General features: G+C 46.8%; 2 protein-coding genes across 3 annotated transcripts in view; both read right to left on the reverse strand.

Moving 5' to 3' along the window:
- Nucleotides 1-21,341, reverse strand: part of LOC139059109 (uncharacterized) — a 961,629-nt gene that overhangs the window by 528,161 nt on the left and 412,127 nt on the right. The window lies entirely within an intron of this gene.
- LOC139059647 (uncharacterized) lies at nt 25-2,049 on the reverse strand. The gene has a single exon (XM_070538066.1). The coding sequence runs from the start codon at nt 2,034-2,036 to the stop codon at nt 861-863; it is 1,176 nt and encodes a 391-aa protein (XP_070394167.1). The 5' UTR covers nt 2,037-2,049; the 3' UTR covers nt 25-860.

Consider the following 21,341-nt stretch of genomic DNA (forward strand, 5'->3'; position numbering starts at 1 on the left):
GCTCCAGTGCGACATATCCTCTATCTAGCCTTGCGTGACTTTGCCCTTGAAAATGTGTGAATGCAGGCGTGCCGGTAGTACACAGGAAATTACCGACGTCATCCAGATTAGATTCTTGAACTAGTGTGTTTAAAAGTAAAGCACTTTTGTCACGCACTGGGAGGTTTTTCACTCGATCGGCCGCGTAACATACACAATTAAAATCTCCTAGCAATACGACTTTCCTGTCACACTGTAAATGCTGATTTACTGTTTCAAAGAAAGGCACACGCTCACTTTCAGTGTTTGGGGCGTAGACACATATCACGCGCCAACCTACATTCAGAAAGGAAAAATCCACAAAAACCAGTCTTCCACTTTCACAAGAAAAGACCCCTTCTTCTCTAATTCCCAGGTTGTTTCTAATGAAGATAGCGCACCCCGCGGAAGTCCCAACACCATGTGATACACAAACATTGTATCTATTGCGAAACTGCAGCACCATGCGATCCGTTTGTTCCTCAGTTTCTATCTTTGTCTCCTGCACCGCTGCTATATCAACATCTGTTTCTAAAAAAAGCCGGCTCAGCTGGTATTGCCGCTTTTTGGCACAAAGACCGCGGACATTTATAGTAGCAAAACGAAGTGCAGTGTTTTGAGCCATTATTATGTTTTTTGAAGGACAAACGAACCGCATGGTACCCACCTCATGCATCTGTGGCCAAAGCTGCTTTCGCCTTTTGCACAAACCTTCCGCAGCTGCCATGGCAGCCTTAGGAAGGCACAGTTGATGTCCCTGTCACGGCATTCCATCGTCCCTTGAGTTTGGCTTGGTCGCTGCGTAGACTAGAAGAGACGCCGCGAAGCACACGCTCTCGCGGCTACGTCGGCGGCGTCTCCGCCGCCCTCCGGTCCGGAGGTATGTTCGGACGCGCCCTCAGCGTTGACCGCCGAATGCTCGCCGCCTTTGGCGGTGGTCCTTCCGAGATCCTTGCAGCCAGGGCCTCATGCTCGTCCAGCGTAGCGTCGTGGCCGCGCTTGGAGACTGAGGCTCCGCTTGTTCCCTCGCTTACTTCCATGACTGCTGGCTCCTCAGGTGATTTCGACGGCGTTGAGGCATCCTGCGCTTTCACGACGCCGGTGGCGTCGCCAGCTGCGTCGGTCAGCTTTGGGCTTTCCTTGTTAACACTCGCGTCTTGGGGCATGTCGGGCGGGGTTAACGTTGCCGCATCAAGTTCCTCGAGCTTCGACGTTGCTTCGCTTGCGGCTTCTTCAGCGTCAGCCTCGTCCATGACGAGTTCCGCAGTGTCTTCTCCACCAACCGGCCCCGCAACACTTGCGTACGTCTTCACGCACTGAGATTCTTCGTGTCCAAAACGACGGCAGTGCGTGCAGCGAGGAACTCGGCATTCTCGTCTGATATGGCCCTTACTGTGACACCGCAGGCACAGTGGCGCTCTACCGGGAGCGACTAGAAGGGCCATGTCACCGGCTACGCGAAGCTGGTGTGGAAGGTCATCAACCTTAATGCCGTTATGGAGCTTGAGGCGCACGAGGCGTGTCGTCGAGCCCTTGTCTTGGATACCTTGAACTCTCCACTTTTCCTTCGAGACCTCGGTCACCTTTCCGAACGGAGCAAGCGCTACACGCACATCATCGTCAGCCACATTGAAAAGAAGCCAGTGAAGCTTCAGACGCACGTCCTGGTTAGCCGGATCAATAACCAAACAACGTTGGCCCTTCACCTTCATTTCGCCGCATGCCAAAGCTTTCTTTATCCCTTCCGTGCTCTTGAAAGTCACAGCCCATACGTGGCTCATCTGATATGCCCCCAACGCTACCACTTCGGGGAGCAAACCAAGACGCGCCAACGTGTCCCGGAAATGTTCGACTCGGTAAGGCCTCGACCGGACATCCGCGTGCAAAAATAAAGTATTCAAAACACTACGACCTGATGGCAGAGTAGGCAAAACCACTTCGTATCCCTCGGTATCCATTCCGTCGATCCTGTCACCGCGGCCGCTGTTAGCCGCAACCACCGCTCCTTGGGAGCCCATGAAACGCACGTCCTTCCACTTCAGTAGCCAAGACGCGTCGCTGCTGAGCCACGAGTACGATGCTTCAAAGCGGTACAAAAGCGCCTCTAGTGAATGCGGTGTTGCCTTAGAAACGAGCTGTTTCTAAGGCGTGCGTCTCTTGCTCAGGCGCACATTTCGTTGCCGCGCCGAACGCTGCTTTGCTCGACGCTCACCGCGTCCAATGCGGGGCGCGTAGTCGCTGCCCTGTAGCCCATTGTCTTACACCCCTTGGCGGGTCGACGGGAACGCTGTCGCGTTCCACTCTTGAAGGTGAAGCAGTAATGCATGAGTTGTTTCTTCGTCTAGCCGAACCAAATATAGCCAAGCAACAGCAGTTCACCAGGCTAAACAGTGGTTCAACAACTAAAATAGAGGCTAGCATGCTTCGCATCCTGGGCTTAACCTTACCTAAGCCACAGCCATTTTTTTTAGCCTGACCCTTAAATGCCCCAGTGGGACATAAAAAAGCGTGTGTGTGTGGGGGGGGGGGGGCAAATAGAAAAAGATATAATTCATTATAAAGTGAGAAGTGTTAGACAATACAGGCAGAAAGATTATATAGCAACAGAGTTACAGAGCAGAATAAAGAAAACAATATGCAGCATGACATATGAATGTATGAATAATTGCACATGAACTCCTGTACTAAGTAGTACGTAAGGGAAGGTAAACGCACAAAAATCACAGGCTTGTGTGGGACACGCAGTACAGTCTCACCTTAAGCTGGAGGAGCGGCTCCATAGTAGCTCCATTTTCGGCATCATGAGGGTCTTCGCGCCGAAGTCTCTTCGCATCGTTTTCACGAGAACGATCTGAACTGTCCGCCCGGCGACGACGGTGAGCTGCGGCGTGTGCTGCGGCTTGTCCTGCTCTCTGCACAGCGGTCTGCTGAGCCCGATGTTGCCTGGTTGCAGCCGCGCGCGTAGCCCTACGATTCGCTTCTTCAGCAGCGGTGCGTACCTTACGAGGAGGCGCCATAACGTGTACCGAACAGTAAACAGAGGCATCCAGACGAAGTGGCGCACATGTGACATCCCTTGACCCCTGGCAGGGTACGTTGCTGTTGATGATGATGTTGTTGAGGATGACGAGATCTCGAGGATGATAATGATGCTTTATTGGCATCGCCTTCGAAGCGGAGTGGTGACAAATAGTGACGTATACTGCTAGAGTTAACCAGGTCCAGCAATACATGCAGCATGTAACTACTATATCGAAATGGTATACATGTCAGGACACCTGGTGGACGACAACGCAACTGAGATGTAAATCATTCACAGAGAGATGGCGATATATGAATTGAACAGCAGCTTATTGTGGTCGCTTAGACCGTGGGCGCATTCAATTGAATTATCTAGTTCGGGGTTTGAACCGAGGAACAAGTCATGTCGGTACCACGAGTAGGAGTTGTGACACTCTGCGTGAAGGGGAACGTGAGCGTCAAGTCAAGAAAGTCGCTGGAAGAAGGTCAATGTGCTGTCAGGTTACTCGAGTCGACGTCTGGATAGTTGAAGTCGCCACAGACCCGATAATCAGTACCCGTGAAACGCGTGTTTAAATCTAGCAAGATGGAATAATGATCACCGTTAAAATTAGCATCACAGTCCGGTGCACGATAGGAGGCAATTATATTATGCATGCACTAAATGGAAGCTTGACTTTCATGTATAATATCGGTGCACGATAGGAGGCAATTATATTATGCATGCACTGAATGGAAGCTTGACTTTCATGTATAATATTTCGTGGTGACAGTTAAAGGATGCTGTGAAAAATGGCACTATATATTTTACAAAGACCAACACTCCACTAACCCAACGTTGCTGACTATACAAGCCTACGGATTGTATAGGAGGCCCGTTCTGTCAGCCGTTCCATTAACTTGTACATTGAGCCATGATTCGGAGCAATGATTTCAATGCCAGCAATGATATCCCCGAGCAGTGATTCCATGGCATTCTTTTTAGGAAAGTAACTTGTGACTTTGATCAACATCACCGGGCTCGTATACGTGAGCACGTGTTCATTTCGGGCATGGATTGATGCGAGGGGAACACTGAACATACGAGACACGCGGCAACTGCTGGTATGAATGTACTTCTACAACCAAGTCACGTTTCAAGGCTATAGGAATACTGCTTCTTAGCTATGATAATTTTGTCAAATGGTATCTTTAAAGGTAATTTTTGTAGCAAAGCGACTATATACAGTTCATTCAAGCTTACCACACACGCTCTGAGAAGTCCTCGTGAATTGAACATTTCTAGCCTTTAAGTTTCGGAGTTTCGGAGAGTGTCCTTATTTTATCTTTGCAACTTCCAAATTTGACAATGGGAAGGCGTTTCTTTGTGGTATTTGAAATCGGACCACACTGAGCGCCCAAGCGCCCGTAAAGCTTCCGTGAGATGTTTACGAAGTCATAAAAATATACTTGTTTAGCACGAAAGGCGAAGCATCGATTGCGATAGCTGATTATTAGGCATCTATACGAAGTAAGAATAGTAGCTTTACAGGCAGTATAAACTCGTAAACGTTCGCTTACTAAGTAAATTAACAAGCATGGTCTCACGTGCGCACAGGCAAACAAACACATCTCACTCGATGTGCACGGACACACTTTGTCAAATCGGTGGTGTGAGGAAGAACGGCAGCAGCAACGACCGAATTGACCTCCGTGCTCTCTCGCTTCAGCACAAGCTAAGTGGTGAGAACACAGCACAGACGAATCCATGAGCCTCCGGCGAACCTAGACTCTACTTATCGCAGATCGCTTTCAAGATAGAGCCCTCGCAGCCGCGCCATACGCAGCAGCCGCCGGAGTAAAACGCCTCCCTACCCCTCCCTCCCATCCAGCCAGTGCCTTGCGCGCGACGGATGACAGCGCGCTTCGTCCCCGCTTTCCTTCTTTGCACGAGCAAGATTGAGTCACCATCGTCGGCTCACACTCGCGCGCTTTCACTCACACACAGTACACGGAGCGCGGCGAAGATGTTATTGCCCTTGGACTTTATACGGAACATACCGGCGACGGCAGAATCCACCTTTTTCATGTTCCTGTGCTGCCCTCTGCCGCACGCAGCTGCAAACGTTTTGTGAGGGTGCCGTCGCTTTCGCCGGTTGATTTGTGTACCTGCACCCATGTTGGTTGCGCGTCGGTTGTGCGTTTCGTGGATCGCGAATAATTATTAATGGCTTCTCCGGGGCAGCATGTCATTCCTGGGAGCCATGTAGCACTCACCGGGATGTTACGGGATGTTAATTTATTACCGCTTCTCGCTTTCCTTTAACTCCATCGTACTTACACTTTGCGCGTGCCATAAAGCATTATTAGAGAAAACTGTGCTCGCATAAGCGCTTATATACAGGCCGTGTTGTTCTATGGCGAAAACGCGGATGCCATCGCTGACACCATTGGTATTACTGAGTGAGACGTTTGTTTATGCTGCTGCATACCGAATGCATCGTCTCTTGTTTCCTGCTTGACGCTGATGTCAATAGAGAGAGGGTCTTTCAAATTCGCAGGCATGTTTGACTCATTTTGAGTGCTATTAATTATACGTACAAGCGAAGGCGCTGCGACTATCGTGTTGTCAAGTCGATGGCCGATCGCACGGGGTCCGGTCGAACGATGGTCGGCGTGCCGATTTTGTCGGTGCCGTCGGCAAGAAAGCCTTTGACAGCACAACTTGCGCTCGTCGGTTGCGTCATTGTCGGCCTGGTATTATAAAATGGTGTTAGCGACACACTGGGCTGAATAGTCGGTCAGTCGTTGGCGTGGGCGTCATGTCGGTCTCGTATCGACCCATTGTTACCGTGGCTTAAACGTCTACGTCCAGTCAGACACACGCTGCCACCACCAGCAAGTGAGGGGCGACGCTGCAAGAAGAGTTCGTTAGCAACGTGATGTTTTTAAGCGTTGCCCCGGTGCAACACGTGGGGTTTTCGTTAACTTTGTTAGCCATCAATGAAAAGCGGCAACTACTTGGCTCACGGTCCAGTCCGGACCCCTGATCCCTGGCCGTGTTTTAGAGTGGAGTTGCGGTCTTGCTGCGCACGTCTTCTGTACCGCATCGATGCCGAACTACCAATGGAATTTCAACGCGGCACATGGCACGAGTGTTCAGCCCGCGCCCTAAATGTTTTTTGGGGGGGTAACTTTCCCCGAGATGGGACCGTGCGGACGAGCGCGGTCCTTTCAAAACATTTCGCAACTGATCCACTATAGGCAGGGTGCATGCGCCGTCGCGCCATGAAAAAAGGCGGATTGCGACTGGAGTGTCCATATAATTGCTATCGCACTAAAAGTGAATTTTGTACCTACGTATCTGGAGAGCCTGGAATTTGAGAATACGCCGAGAAATGTGTGCCCCCTCCACCGAGGAAGGCAAACACTAATCTCTGGGTAGATGCAAACTCGGTGACAAATGTAAGCTGTTTAGCAAATGTCCTTATAGGCTTGAATAACTTGAAACCGAATGTATACGAAATGTTAACAGCCCGTGTCTTAGCTGTCCCTCGGGTCCATGGGACTTCTTGCGACAAACTGCGCAGGGGGCATACGTCCGTATATACGCCCGAGAGCTGTGCAGATCACGATGTCGAGGCCTCACGGAAAACGTTGTTTCATCAGTTTTGTTTCTTCGCGTCTTGTGTGAAGCCAGTCAAGAGGAGAGAGTGAGGCGGTGGTGGCTGTGAAATCGCGGCTAAATGATGGGGAAAAAATACCTGAAAATACCTGGGACGAAAATAGCACAAGTGCTTTTCTTCTAAATTCTCTCTTAAAGGAATCTTTCGCTACCATTGCTTGAAAGCGAAGTTACCATGGTGATTAAAGATTGAGGCAGGACAGAGCGTTCTTTCAAAGTAGTTATAATATATCACGAGACACTAACCTATAGTTAACAGTAAAGAAGAAGAAAACTGAAGAAGCAAAGAAAAACTACGAAATGACAACCAGAAATGATGTAATCTCTCATCGTTACACAACGTTTACATGCAGTCTATACTGAAGCGCAGTTAATGGTATTCTGCTCTCAGACAACTGCATCCCAAACTTACGCAAATAGATAAGAAAGCTCCTTGAGGCTTATGCTACATGCATCATGCATAGCTATGAAGCTTCTTCGCAAATTCTGTTCGTCACTAGGCATACGTCCTGCTTTCAGTTACGTTACAGTTGTCGAGAATCGAAATGCCGTGCACGTATACGAGTGTTTGCATCGGTGATCGATCACCTGTCTGCACCGCGATCGATTACGTATAACGTATGCCAACATGCTCATCCTATAACCTTCGTTGCCGCCGGCTATAACATCTGCTCGCCGAATCTCATAGCTGTAGATTGAACGGCTGCCTTTGTCCAAGCGATCGTGTCCATACCGGGTATGAGGGTTTGCAAGCCGTACGTAGTCCGAGTGCACTGTATAAATTTTCGGCGTAGAATGCTGCGCGTATACAATCGCATGTGTAACTTTTTCCGGTATAAGCAGCATTCTGCGTGTACTCGCACATACGAGTTGGCGTATGTCGTTTTGCCCTCTCTGAGAAAATCGTATATTTCTTTAGAGGTGGTCCCAAAATTATTCAAATGCGTATAACCTTTCCATGTTGTTTACAATGCTCCTCAGTGCCTTGGCAAGTCTGTGATGTCCCTCTTAAAGAAACTAAACAAATGTTGCTATTTGCGCTCCAGGGGAGTCATCAAGGAAATTCCGGAGTTCTTCATTAGGCAAGCCTCCATTGCTGTATTAGCGAAACCATTTCTTGGGCGAGTTCGTTTCATAATGAAGAAGCAAAAAATAATACCGCAAAAAGGACGAGAAGAAAGGACAGTACGCAGGACAGGGGCTAAAACGCATTTGCCTATGTGCGTTGAGCCTGTCCTGCACACTGTGTGAGCAGTGCGAAGGAGGCGGATTTTCACGTCCACGTGCTTCAACACCGCTGTTTATCCATCACCATGTACATTTGCTAAATGCTTGTCAGGTATTACTACTGTCGAGCAACATCTGGTTCATAAGACTGCTGTAGAAGGATTTGCCAGTTCGAGTCCTTGCAGTTCAGCCGGTCATTTTTGCACTGAGGATGCGCATTGTATAGTAGAAGAACGGCAACACTGCGATGATTTCATCGCTCGCTTCAGTGGTTTCCTCCCCACGGTATAATTGGCCACAGTACAGTGCATTTCTGATTGTATCGTTCCGCTTGAGCTCTTCTCAGTCGATAATTCCCTACATATGCCAATGTGGCACACAGGATGACCTTCAGAAGACGAAGACCCTGCTCTGTCACTGGTGTGAACATAATTTTGGGCTCAGCCATCTTATCCTTTGTATCAACTATCCGCAGAAGAAAGCTCGTGTTGCCAGCAGCTTTCAATATCATTGACGAACCGTTAACATAAACACGCCGATTTTCAAGGCCTTACTTCATGCAGCACTCAAGATCCCAACTTCATGACTTTCTGTGGCATGATGCGTGCCCATATCATTGGCCTTTTCAAGGGCGGTTTTATGAGACTTCCAATGCATATGATTGTTTGAACGTTCAGGACAAAAGTGCGATGGAGAAAAACAGCATAGCGAGTGTTTTATGTCAACATTTTTACACCAAAACTGACCCAAGCAACCGCATCATGTCCTCTCAGCAATGATATGCTCCCGAAAAACACTACATATTTGTCTTGTATTCTCTACAGCGGACGACTGCTCCTTAAACTTTCACAGAATGTGTTGCACCTTGACAGCGCATGCTGTTTTGGGCTCATTCCAATGACAATTTCAGTTGACGATGGTGTGCGCCACCACCGCCTCCGCCGCCGGTGTCCGTAGCAGCTATTGCCAGGAATGAGAAAAAAATACCAAGTTCCAGCTGGGATCGAACCCGGGTCAGCTGCGTGGGAGTCAAGTACTCTACCGATGAGCCACTCCAGCTTAACCCCCCCCCTCCCCCCTGCTTTATTTCCAGCTTGGCTGCAAGCGTAAATATATGTTTGTGATGACAGATCACACTCGTTTTATCTGTGTTAAAGCACTCAGCATTGACAACAGATCATCCCAGCTAATCGTCTTATACACATCACATACTTTCACAAAAATTTCCTCAAAACATTCACGCACAGATCGGCCTTTAACATCACAGTGTCTATATGCCAGAAGGCTACGCCAGACTGCATGAAGCCCGAGCAAAAAGACAACGCGCATCTGTTAAAAATCCCGTTCAGGCGGTAAAAAAACGAATGCCATGTGGATAAAAAAGGTAAGCCCATCTTTGAAGTTCTCTCTACTATATCCCAATGAGGTACACCAGCGCTTGCGAGCATGCGTGCCCTACAATGCTCTATATACGCGTCCTAGCGCGCGAGGAGACACGTGATGCGACATGCGCGCGCCGTAGCGTCGATACGGGCAGATTTTGTATTGAAGTTGCAGATTATTACACCAGGTAAAACGCCATATAGCAGATGCATAGGTTGCGGTACAAGGCAGTTGAAGAAGGTTTGAGGAAGAATAAGAATTTTATGGTGATGTATACAAGAATGCTAAAAATATATATATTGTGTTCCTGATTATATCAAGCTGGCTAAATAACTATGACACCGCCGGATTCCAAATGGAATGGCAATAAATCATCATCATCGCCATCAGTAGCACCGTATTCAGCTACTTCTCAAATCAAGCTGGCTAGGTGACTATGTCGCCGCCGCGTTTCAAAGGGGATGCGAATAAATCATGGTCATCATTAGCATCGTATTGTGCCACTTGCCTTGCGATGTGAGAGATGTGCGCTGAGTAGCGTCTACACGTGCGCTCTTCGCACTACAGTTGCATATTATTACACCAGGTGGCAGGCCATGTGGCAGTTGCATGGGTAGCGGCACAAGGTAGATAGAGATGTCCCGTGGAAGAAAAAGAAGATTATGGATATTTATAAATATTGATGCAATGAAAACATGTATGGCACTCCTGATTAATTCAAGCAGACTAGGTGACTGTTCGTTCCCGTCCCATTTGTGGGGTCTTGGTGTCTCACAGGAGTACCGACCACCGCGGGCTCGAGCTTAGCGAGCCACAGGGCCGCGTCAGCCTCTAGCGCCGCTGCGCGCGAGCTCAGGCCACAACGGGCTACCGAGCGACGCAAACAAGAACACAGTATTGCCCTACGTTGCCGGAAATCGTTTATTGTATCCGATGGCACCCGACACTGCACAAACGCCCGGTTCCGGGGCGGCGGGGAACCAAAGGGGTCCCGCACCAAGGGCGAAAAAATACAGTCACGGGCGCCTGTAGCACGTCGCTGCGAGAGCACTGCAGGCTCAGCTGGGACACAAAGCTAGGAGAAGTCCCGGCGGCTATGCTACTTGCTCTCGCGTTAACCAATGGGCCAATTCGCGAGACCTCGGGCAACCTCCTTCGGCTTGGGCCTCAGATAAGTGCGGCTCGGCGTGGTACGACCATGCATGAGCCCTGGGCACCCGTTCTTCAGCTTAGCGTCGGGACAGGAACAACACGCGGTACGCGCTCTCCGCATGGACAAAAGCACCGTGCGTGAGCTCAGTCCTAGTCACAAGGGTGTCGGTGGACGAGAGGAAGCATGTACGTACACAGTGCAGTACCAAGGAGAAGAGACACGCTACCGTCACTACAGTAGCCACCAGGGACCGCTTCGTGACGTTATAGCTCCGCCCTCACCTTGAACCATCATGAGTGGAGCGCCACCGCTGATAACTGGCTCGGAGCGAGGAGGCAGTGTGGCGTACAGATTGCAGCAACAGGTGAAATGCGCCCACGGAAGGGCGCGTCGAAATCCCCAAATGTTGCAAAGGAATGCGAATAAATCTTCATCACCATCATTAGCAACGTTCTTGCCATTTGTCACGCGCTGTCACGTGCGCGCCGTGTATCGTCGATACGTGCAAGACTTTCCATTGCAGTTGCGTTGTATTGCACCACGTGTCCCCACATGTAGTGGTTGCGTGTAGTATTTGCATGCTGCGTGTGTTCATATATGAGGTTGTGGCCAAGTACTGCAGCAGGTTGGCCAATCCTGCTTTGGTGAGGGAGTGCATTACCGGTTCTTGTCATCGGGATCAGGCCGCACTCCAGGCCTGTTTATGAATTTTATCAAGACGCGGTTCTTTTTTCAATCCGGTGTAAAATTGGGCGGCACCAGGATTCGAACCACGGTCCTCTTGCAAGCGAGGCGGATGCGCTACCTCTACGCCATCGCTGCATCACTGCGTGTAGCTGGACCTGGTTAACTCAAGCAGGCTAGGTGACAGGCTAGGTGACAATGCGTCACCGCCCGGTTTCAAACGGGATGCTAATAAACCGTCATTATCATCGTAATCATCATCAACACCATCGTATCGTGTCACGGGTCAAGGGATGTGACGTGTGTGCCGCGTAGTCTGGGTGCCTGTGTTTTCTCTTCGGTACACATTATGGCGCCTCCTCGCATGGCAAGAACCACTGCTGAAGAAGCGAATCCCAGAGCCACGTGCATGGGAGCAACCACACAACATCGTGAAGATCGCTCTGCATAGAACACCACAAGCCGCCGCTCGCCATCGACGCCGGGCGAACAGCTCGCATCGTTCTCGTGAAAACAACGCCAAGAGACTTCGCCGCGAAGGCGTACCCTGTATTGCCTGGTGTGAAAAATGGAGTTCCTATGGAGCAGCCCCTGCAGCTTACGCTGTGAGTGTGCTGCTTGTGCCGCACAGGCCTCTGACATTTTTATGCTTCTGTCACTACCACCATCGTCATCATCATCATAAGCGTATCTGTGTCTGCTGCAGCTCGAAGGTCTTTCCCAGTGACCTCAAGTTACCCGTATCTTGCGCTACCTGATTCCATTTTATGCCTGCAGATTTCCTAATTTCATCACACACAATTTTTTGCTGTCCTTGAGTGCGCTTTTTTTCCCCTCACCTACTTAACTCTGATAGACATCAGTTATCTGCCTTAAGCTTTACGTGGCCTGTTTCTCTTAATGGCAACCAGAATATTGGCTACTACCATCTGCTCTCTAATCTGCACCGCTGTATTCCTGTCCCTTAACGTTATGCCTATTAGTTTTCGTTTCATCGCTCGTTGCACGGTACTTATCGGCTTCTCAAGCTTCTTTGCTAATCTCTAAGTTTCTGTCCCACATGTTAGTACCGGTAGAATGCAATGATTCTACTTTTTTTTCTTCATGGATAGCGATAAGCTGTCAGGTATTACTTGGTAATACCTGCTGTTAGTGCTCGAACTCATTCTTATTCTGTAAGTTTTCTCCTCATGATCAGAATCCCCTGTGAGTAATTGGCCTATAGGCTAAAGTACTCCAGACACATACTGCAGAGCCTAACTGGTAATCATTAATTATTGTTCTCCTACCAGGCTATTAAACGTTACCTTTGTCTTCTACATATTAGTCTTCAACCCTACTCTTGCACTTTGTCAGCTAAGTCCCTGATGATTTGTTGCAAGTTATCTTCAGCGTTTCTGAGCAGGAGAACACCATCGGCAATCCGTAGAGTGCTACGATATTCGCCCATGATCCTCAATCCTAATCTGTTCCAGCCTAATAAAGCTTGAATAAACATTCTGAGCATAAAGTGACGAACATTACAGAGTTTGTGCCTCGTTGCCTGACAGGTTTCTTGACCGGCATTTCACCATTTTTCTTGCGGAAAATTAAGGTAGCTGTGTTGTTAGATAGTTACATCATCTTCTGCCAGTTTTCGCCGGGGCATGTTCTTGCAAAGCCCCTGTAATATCATAGCTAGTGCACTTATGCGCCCTATTACTCACTACTTCCAGTCAAATTTGCGTGACTGACTACTATAAAGTTCAGCATAGAATTATGTGCGGCCTTTGCTACATCATCGAAATTGCTGATGACATTGCCCTAATTACATCTCGCTACATACATCTTGCTCTTTGTTTTGCCAAGTTTCCTTTTCCCCAATTTAGTCCTGTCCCCATTTTTACTGCTCCCTCAGGATTTCCAACAGTTGTAATTTGGAATATCACTCACTCTCTTCTTGCTTATCAGTTTTGATAGTGCGGCCCATTCTATATCAGATCTCTCCAGTTAGGTACAATCGTTTTTTTTGTCATTTGTTTATTTTGTCTTTTGTTAATTGGGAGACATTATCTACTTGTTGCCTTGTTGTCTTGCATCCCACTTCAAATGCGGCTACCGAAATAAATGTATTTACAGCCTCATTAACTACCTCTGTGTTATTTCGATCTTCCTGTTCTAAACACGCGCATTTGTTTGAAAGCATTAGCCTGAATTTAAGTGGCTCTACTCTGAGTGCTTATACATTGGCCTGTGTTCCCCTTGACTAATTTTCCTCTTCCTGTGCTGCAATTGAGAGCGCTCTTTGAAATCAATAGCCTGTGAGCACTGACCTTCCGTCTACCTTACACATCCTACATGCTGCATAATGCTAGGGTTCGTACACAGTATGCCATCAATTTCATTTCTTGTTTCCCTGTTAGGGCTTATCTAGGCCGACTTCCTGTTATTGCTCTTTCGGAAGAAGGAATTCATTATTCGGAGCGGATTTCTTTCTGCGAATTCTCGCAACATATCTCCTTTACTATTTCTATAGAAGGTGCTGTACTTCCTATAATTACCTGTTCCCCAGCCTGCTAACCCCCCCCCCCCCCCCCCATCTTCCGCAATAAGGTCCCCTATGACTACAGTATGCTGCTTTTGAAAGTTTCGCATTCCTGATCCGGCACCCTCGAAGAACTATTTTATTTCTTAATGATGATGACTGCAAATAGGAAGATAGGCTTGTAATGCTGTTGATCTATATATCTTATTTAGCTTTACTACGACGACTGGTATACCCTTTCATTAATGCTGTAGAATTCATCAATTTTGCTCGTTATGTTCTGATGAACCAGAAATCCTACTCCTATTCTCTCTCATCTGAAAGGCATCTGTAACAGAAGACATGATCATTTCTCAGTGCCAAATATGCCTTAACCGTACTCCTAACTTCCCTAAGGCCAATGATATCCGAGTCACTAACTGGCAATTCCGCCAAAAGCCTTGTTATGCTAGCTTCATTCGAGAAGGTTCGCGCGTGTACATATTAAACGATGCCTTCTTGTATGCCTCGCATTAGAAGACTGAGAGCGCAAGAAAAAAAAAACAAAGTACTCGACCCAAGCGCACAACTGATGTTGGCGTAGACAAAAGAGAAAAAAAAACAAGCGCTGCATTTCTTTTTTCAAAAAATAACTATTTACACTGTCGCTACCATACGCAAAATTCTGGTAGAAGGAACGACACATTTATTTTCGCCAGGAAAACATTTAAGTATCTGTAGGCATCGTAAACGAGCATTTTTAAATTTGCCTTGAGCTCTAGCGGCAAGCCGCTGCCGAGATTGCAACCCGCCACCTCGTACTGAGCCGCAGAATGCCATATTCACTGAGTTGCCCACGGCTGGTTAAGCATTCTGAACCCATGGCCGTCTGCTCTGTCTGTGCCTTTGATAGCCCAGGTGTTGCTAATAAACCTGCGATTGAGGACACTTTGTGGTACATTGCATCGAGCTTGGGAAGCTTAACTGAATCACTTAAAACGCGATGCAGACACCCCAAGGACGCGACGTTCGCTCCGTGACGCTGCAACACATCACCTCCTGCGTTTTGTCTAGGGAACAAGGCAGTGAGTGTGACGCGCGCGTCGTGGAAACAAATGCGAGCGCACGTGATGTTATTGACTGTTCTCTTCAGAGCACGGTGCACCGTAGCCGGGGCGGGCTGCGTGTGACGTCGCACGCGGTCGGTTGTCCCGGAAACAGGCACCGCCACCGCTGAAAAGAAAACCAAGCGGCGTGTTCTCGCAAAAATCGTCGACGCGGCCAGACAGGCCTCTCGCGTGTCCGCGAAGCCTCTAGATAAGCCGAGAACGCGAAAGGGACACAGTTTAGAAAGAGCGCGTCGCTTTCGGTCCAAAGGAAGTATTGATTAGCAGTGGCGTCATCCTTCGCCGAAGGCAGCATACGACGAACTCGAATGTCGCGGAAGTTTGTTTTCGAAATGACTGGGCTTGTTTTAATGTGTCATGAGAAATTCGTTATTGATATTACCTTGCTCAAATCAAAAGAAAACATTGCCCGTCGTGAGCGCCATGTGATTTCACAGTGGAGGAAATGTGGTGTACAGGAAAAACACTGCAAACTTTAATCTTTCGTTCAGTGGCTACACACCAAGGCTGGGAAGTACTGAAGATTCATGCATCTTATATACTTTCTTAAGATATGTTTTAAGACAAGCTGCTGGGCTGGGTCGGTTCAAAAGCAATGATTTCAGAGGCAACACTGCTCGAGCAAAATGAAATTAACGTCAACGCGGAGACGGGGTTTAAATACTTTCGCAACGTTCATGAAAGCTACAGTGCAGAAGAGGGCCGAGTCGCTTTGACACCAATCAGCGCCTCACTCAGCTCCTTGATTTGCATAATAAACAACATGAACAAGTCGCGGCTTATAGCCGCTCTTGCCTGCCTAATACAAAACAAGGTACGCCGTGCAAATGAAACTATAGGGCCGGATATCTTTGGCGGGTCGTCAACAGCCTCAAAAACGTGGCTGGTGTTCGACGAGTACGCTTGTGAACGCAGTCAGTGCAACAGCGACACAGAGAATTAAGGTCCAGTATGATTTCCGAATTTTAGGCTGAGTCACTGAGAATAAGTGGAGCCAACGTTTTGCGCCGGCGTTCAGCCTTAACAGTGGGAGAAAGCGATCTCGTATAACCACCATGGAGGCAGCTTTCTCGATTGCTTTCTAGAGAAACGGAGGTTGCTTCAGCTGGCTGACCTACAGTTCCCGGAGACGTCCTTCGTGCCGTTCCTCATTCTGGAAATGAGCAAGGATTGTAAGAGGCACCTCCAAGCTAGGCATGTCAGCAGTGCTGAAGAAGTTCTTTCTCCTTCTTCCGTCTTATCTTTCTTTCCCCATTTCCCCTTCCCGAAGAGTAAGGTAGCCGACCGGGTGATACCTTGACTAACATCTCTGCTTTTCCGTCTTGTCCCTCTCTCTTTCTTCTCTTCTCAGCATAAAATACACCATATTGCATCAGCCTGCATATGAGCGCCGACGTGCAAACTCAATTTCTAAAGCGTCACTTTATCGCTGTGCAAGCCCAATTATTTGACAAACCAGACCAGGTGCTTTTAGTTATTCGGTGCGGCAACATGGAGTGGCATGAGGGCCCAACGCTTCACGCCGCAAATTTACGTGCAGTTGTTTATCTTGCCAAGCCTAACGTTCTACACGCAAAGATGAAGAAAAAGGAAATGATGTGGACGTTCTAGTTGACACAGAAGCATCTGTAAGCCTCTAACTCACGTTCCACACCAGAAGATGAGATTCACAGAAACAAAGTCATCAAAGTGCATAGCTACGGTCGCAAGTCTAGATTCCTAGATTACTGGATAACCATTACAGTAGAGTTTAAGGCCGTGAATCTTGACATTGATGCTGCAGCCATGAAGGATGTTGAATTCACCTTCACATTGCCAAGACCCGACATGAAGCGCCTGAACGTTATCTCTTGGAAGGACGAGCTCACGCATGATTCCAAGTCCATTGACGTCACTGATGCGAACCACAGGCCGCCTCGTGTCGTCAAATCTTCAGAAGCTGTTGCCAGTGCCTATCCGGATATAACTCGCATCGGAGCTTACCCGGCTGCGACATCGGAGATCGAGGTGCCCTTTAAGCGAAAGGATACAAAAGTTGTTTGCATGAAGTCTTATCGTCTTTAAATTGTTGAAAAATGAGCTACAGCTAATGCTGAGCCTGGAATAATCAGGCCGTCAATGTTGGCATTCACCGCACTTATTAAAATAGTCCCGAAGGAAGATGGCACTTTTAGACATTGCACGAACTATTGGCTTATCAACAAACAAACGTATATTGTTGACTTTCCAATGCCACGAATTGATGACATCATGAACGAAGCGGAGGGCTATCGACAGTTTTCAAGAACTGACCGGTGCAAAGCGTACTGGCATATACTACCGCGAGACGAATCCAAGCAATAGGCAGCTTTTGTCGCATCCTTCATACGTGAATACTATCACGTAGTGGCGACGGCGAAGAACAAGATATGGAAACTGTGCATCACAAAATTAACTCTTTATTAGGCGAACTCGTGCCCCTAAAAGCAAGTGGCATTTTTCAAAGCACAATGATAGCGGGGAGCACAGCCGGCGATCATTGAAAATCTGATTTGCGGGTCAAGCGTGTCGGCTTTTGTTCATTACTCGTCCGAGGTTCTAGCGTAATCGCTAGTGCTCGTATACCTTTTAGAAAGTGCAGCACTATTCGCGTCGAGCAAACAACCTGATCACACAAGGTTCAGTGAGAACATACACAACAGATTGAAACAACGATATCATTCGAGTAAGTTCCAAATCATGCAGCAGCGTCTTGCACTGAGTGATAACTTTAACCTGTTAGTGGGCGAAGTGTGGTCCCCGGAAAAAGGATAAACAAGGGCACGTGTCAATACAAGAGGCTACTCTTTGGTTGGAAGAATTCCGGAGCAAAATGATGGAGCCTTGGAAAATTTGACTGGTGATGGTTGCAATGTCTATTTTGATCATATCATTGCGTGGTGTAGCACTGAAAAAGAATAAAATGGTGGTATACTACCATCATGTAATTTATGTATCTTACGAGATCGTCTGCGTATCTGTATCATGATGCATTCGGCAAACGCATATCAGTATCTGTGTTTTGGATACATAATGCGAAGAATCATGTATCGTAATATACACAATACACTTATCGCGAAATCGACGTAGACTAACTCGTTTTTTCTAATAACCAATCACGATCATTAAAAAAGAATGCTGTGTTGCATTAGTAGTAAAGATTTATAAAATATCACTAGATAACTTTTTAATTACAGTAACTCCGTCGAATCTTGCAACTGAAGAATGGAGGTCAAGCCAGGGCTCATTGCATAAACGTGCTTGAAACTTTGTACTGCGGCCATTTTTCAAGAAATACGTTCTGAACACGTGTGGTGAAATGCATTGCTGTTACAGCTAACAATTCTACATGCACATTTTGCACAGTGCGGAAACATTTTATGTAGAACAGCAATACACATCACTCCATATATTTAGTACATTGATTGCACTTTACGAGTATACGCATACACTGCTACACTGCTGTCACCTGTCAGATCTGTTCTTTCATCTCTTTCTTCTTAGTTTTTTTCGCCTGTAACCCGCACCTTCTGATAGCAGTTCCCGGCATCAATAGTTTTTTTTTATTTTTAAATAAAGCTCAGTTGACTGTTAGCGCTCCACTTGTCGTGCGTTGCTTATTTTATACACACACACACACACACACACACACACACACACACACGTACACACGCACACGCGCACACACGCACACGCGCACACACACACACACGCACACACACACACACACACACACACACACACACACACACACACACACACACACACACACGCACAAACACGCGCGCGCATGCACACACTTCGAAGTCTAAAAAGCCGGCGCTAAACAAACAAAATGAATTATGGGGTCTTACGATCTGATTATGAGGCACGCCGTAGTGGAGAACTCCAGAAAGTTGGACCACGTGGAGTTCTTTAACGTCCACCTAAATTTAAGTAAACGGGAGTTCTCGCATTTCGCCCCTATCAAAATGCAGCAGCCGTGGCTGGGAGCGGTGCTAAAGAAAATGTGAAAGTTTTACTCTGCTCATTCTGCTGGCTGGTGTGGTACATATGTCTTCACGCCTGCACGTTGTTTGAACCAGACTTGTAGACGTTACAAAGAAAAAAGAGAAAGAAAACTGATTATACATAAAACATGTTGCTGGTGCATGAATTTTCCGAGAACTCTGGCGCAGCAAAAGACCAGAGGCAGTAGAAGTGCGCTTTCCATGTTGGTTCCGTCGTGCCTAATCTTTTGCCACGCCGCAATTCTGATAAAAGGTAACTGATTATAACTACAATTACTTAATTGAAAAATATAATCGATTAATGGGACCAATTACTATGCAACAAATGTATTTTGAGCAATTACTAAACTCTAGTATAGCTTCGACTTGTTAGTGCAGCATAATTCAAATTCTGGAAGACAAGCGCTGGTCGTCCATAATTTGGACTAAACTAACTGATTACGTTTAATTTACTTTCTCCCAACTGTTATTGCACAGATACAGTAAATGTACCAAGCTGGTCGGGCTTTCTCTATGCGTCCTCAGCAGCCCATTCATACGTTCTTTCTCTTCAAAATTTGTCAAACTTTCGTTGGTCATTTTCCCTCGTTTTATTGTGAAGACATCAGGCAAAAAAGATGAAAACTCGCTGGATGTGCGTGCTACAGGGAAGGGTAGTGTAGCAACGTACGAACAACTTGCGAACAAGATTGCAGCTAGTCAATGCCGTGATGCTCGCGTCTGTGTTTTCTGTGTAGCATAGCGTTTCATTGCTCATGTGGCTATATGGGCGTGTTGGTAAGACATGACTAAATATTTAAAGCGCACACCCAGACAACGATGGTGAAATAAGACGGGAGACACACGAGCACTAACTTGCAACAGTTTATTGAGAACCACAAAGTGTAATATAAAGCCATGTCGTAGCTGTATGTCACGCAAGCACAACCAGCAAAACAATTAGTGATGACGCAAGTAGTGTAACTCCTTCGGAGATAGAGCAATCGACTGCTTGAGCACACAGTTTTGCCCTAAACTATCAATAATTTCTGCATCGATGATCCCACACGTCAGTCGACACCTGCGTCTCGGGCAATGGCGAATTTTTTGATAGATTGGCACGCAGCTCAGTTTCACACAGGGGTCTGCAACTTTGGCCGGAACTGAGAACAGCACTACGATTATCACTAAATTCACACTTCCTACAGTATACACATGAAGGATCCCTCCTCTCTTGTCCCTCACATTTCTACAGCGTTCTCGTAGGCGATCATTTACAGGCCTTCAACTTTGGCCTATTATGTATTGCCAGAAGAAATTGGTATGCGGTATACCCCGATTCCGCACATTTGACGAACTTGTCCTTGTGCTTCTTTTTGCACCGAAGCTTGTGAAAGACACCCGCATTGATCATTCTGTACAGTTTTTGAAGCTTGTTAAGAGCCGAAAGAACAACTTGAACATTCACCGTTTGCTCAAACTTCTTTAGTTGATGTGACAAGCCATGAATGTACGGAATCGCCGCTAGCTTCTCTCAGCAGAAGCCTGCAAGGCATCAGGCGGCTTTGCGGACTTCCGCTTTAGTTCAGCGTCACTGTGTATACTACACGGGTGGGATACCCCGAAGTAGTCAGCCGGAGCGTTTGTTCATAGAAGCTGGCAGCCATTAGTTCCGGACAAGACTTATGCAAATCGTTAGAAAAGCCCAATTTTGCAATTCCCCTTTTAACTAGATTAAAATGAGTGGAGTCGCACGGGAGCAGTGGCTTATTAGCGCGTGGTTCATACTTCCAGTAAACCTGTTCGTGCCGAAATAAAATTCTGATGTCAAGGAACCGAATACTGTCTTCTGATAGCATCTAGTGGCCCTTACAAAAATTTTTAATGTGTTTTTTTAGAAAGTCTTTTGAACTTTCTCTATAGAACTCTATTGTGTTTATTTTGATTGCCTATAGAATTTTCCTATAGAGTTTCAAAAGTTATTTGGCCACCGCATTCTTATAGGAACTCTAAAGACACATTTCTATAGAACATTTCTATCGAGTTGCTTTAGAGATGCTAAAGACAAATTTCTATAGAAAATTCCTACGTAGTTCCTTTAGAGATGCTAAAGACAAATTTCTATAGAACATTCCTACGTAGTTCCTTTAGAGATGCTAAAGACAAATTTCTATAGAACATTCCTACGTAGTTCCTTTAGAGATCCTAAAGACAAATTTCTATAGAACATTCCTACGTAGTTCCTTTAGAGATCCTAAAGACAAATTTCTATAGAACATTCCTACGCAGTTCCTTTAGAGATCCTATATACAAATTTCTATAGAACATTCCTACGTAGTTCCTTTAGAGATCCTAAAGACAAATTTCTATAGCACATTCCTACGTAGTTCCTTTAGAGATCCTAAAGACAAATTTCTATAGAACATTTCTATGTAGTTCCTTTAGAGATCCTAAAGACAGATTTCTATAGAACATTCCTACGTAGTTTATTTTGAGATCCTAAAGACAAATTTCTATAGAACATTCCTACGTAGTTCCTTTAGAGATCCTAAAG

The sequence above is a fragment of the Dermacentor albipictus genome, chromosome 4 (assembly GCF_038994185.2).
Source record: "Dermacentor albipictus isolate Rhodes 1998 colony chromosome 4, USDA_Dalb.pri_finalv2, whole genome shotgun sequence".
Classification (NCBI taxonomy): Eukaryota; Metazoa; Arthropoda; class Arachnida; order Ixodida; family Ixodidae; genus Dermacentor; species Dermacentor albipictus.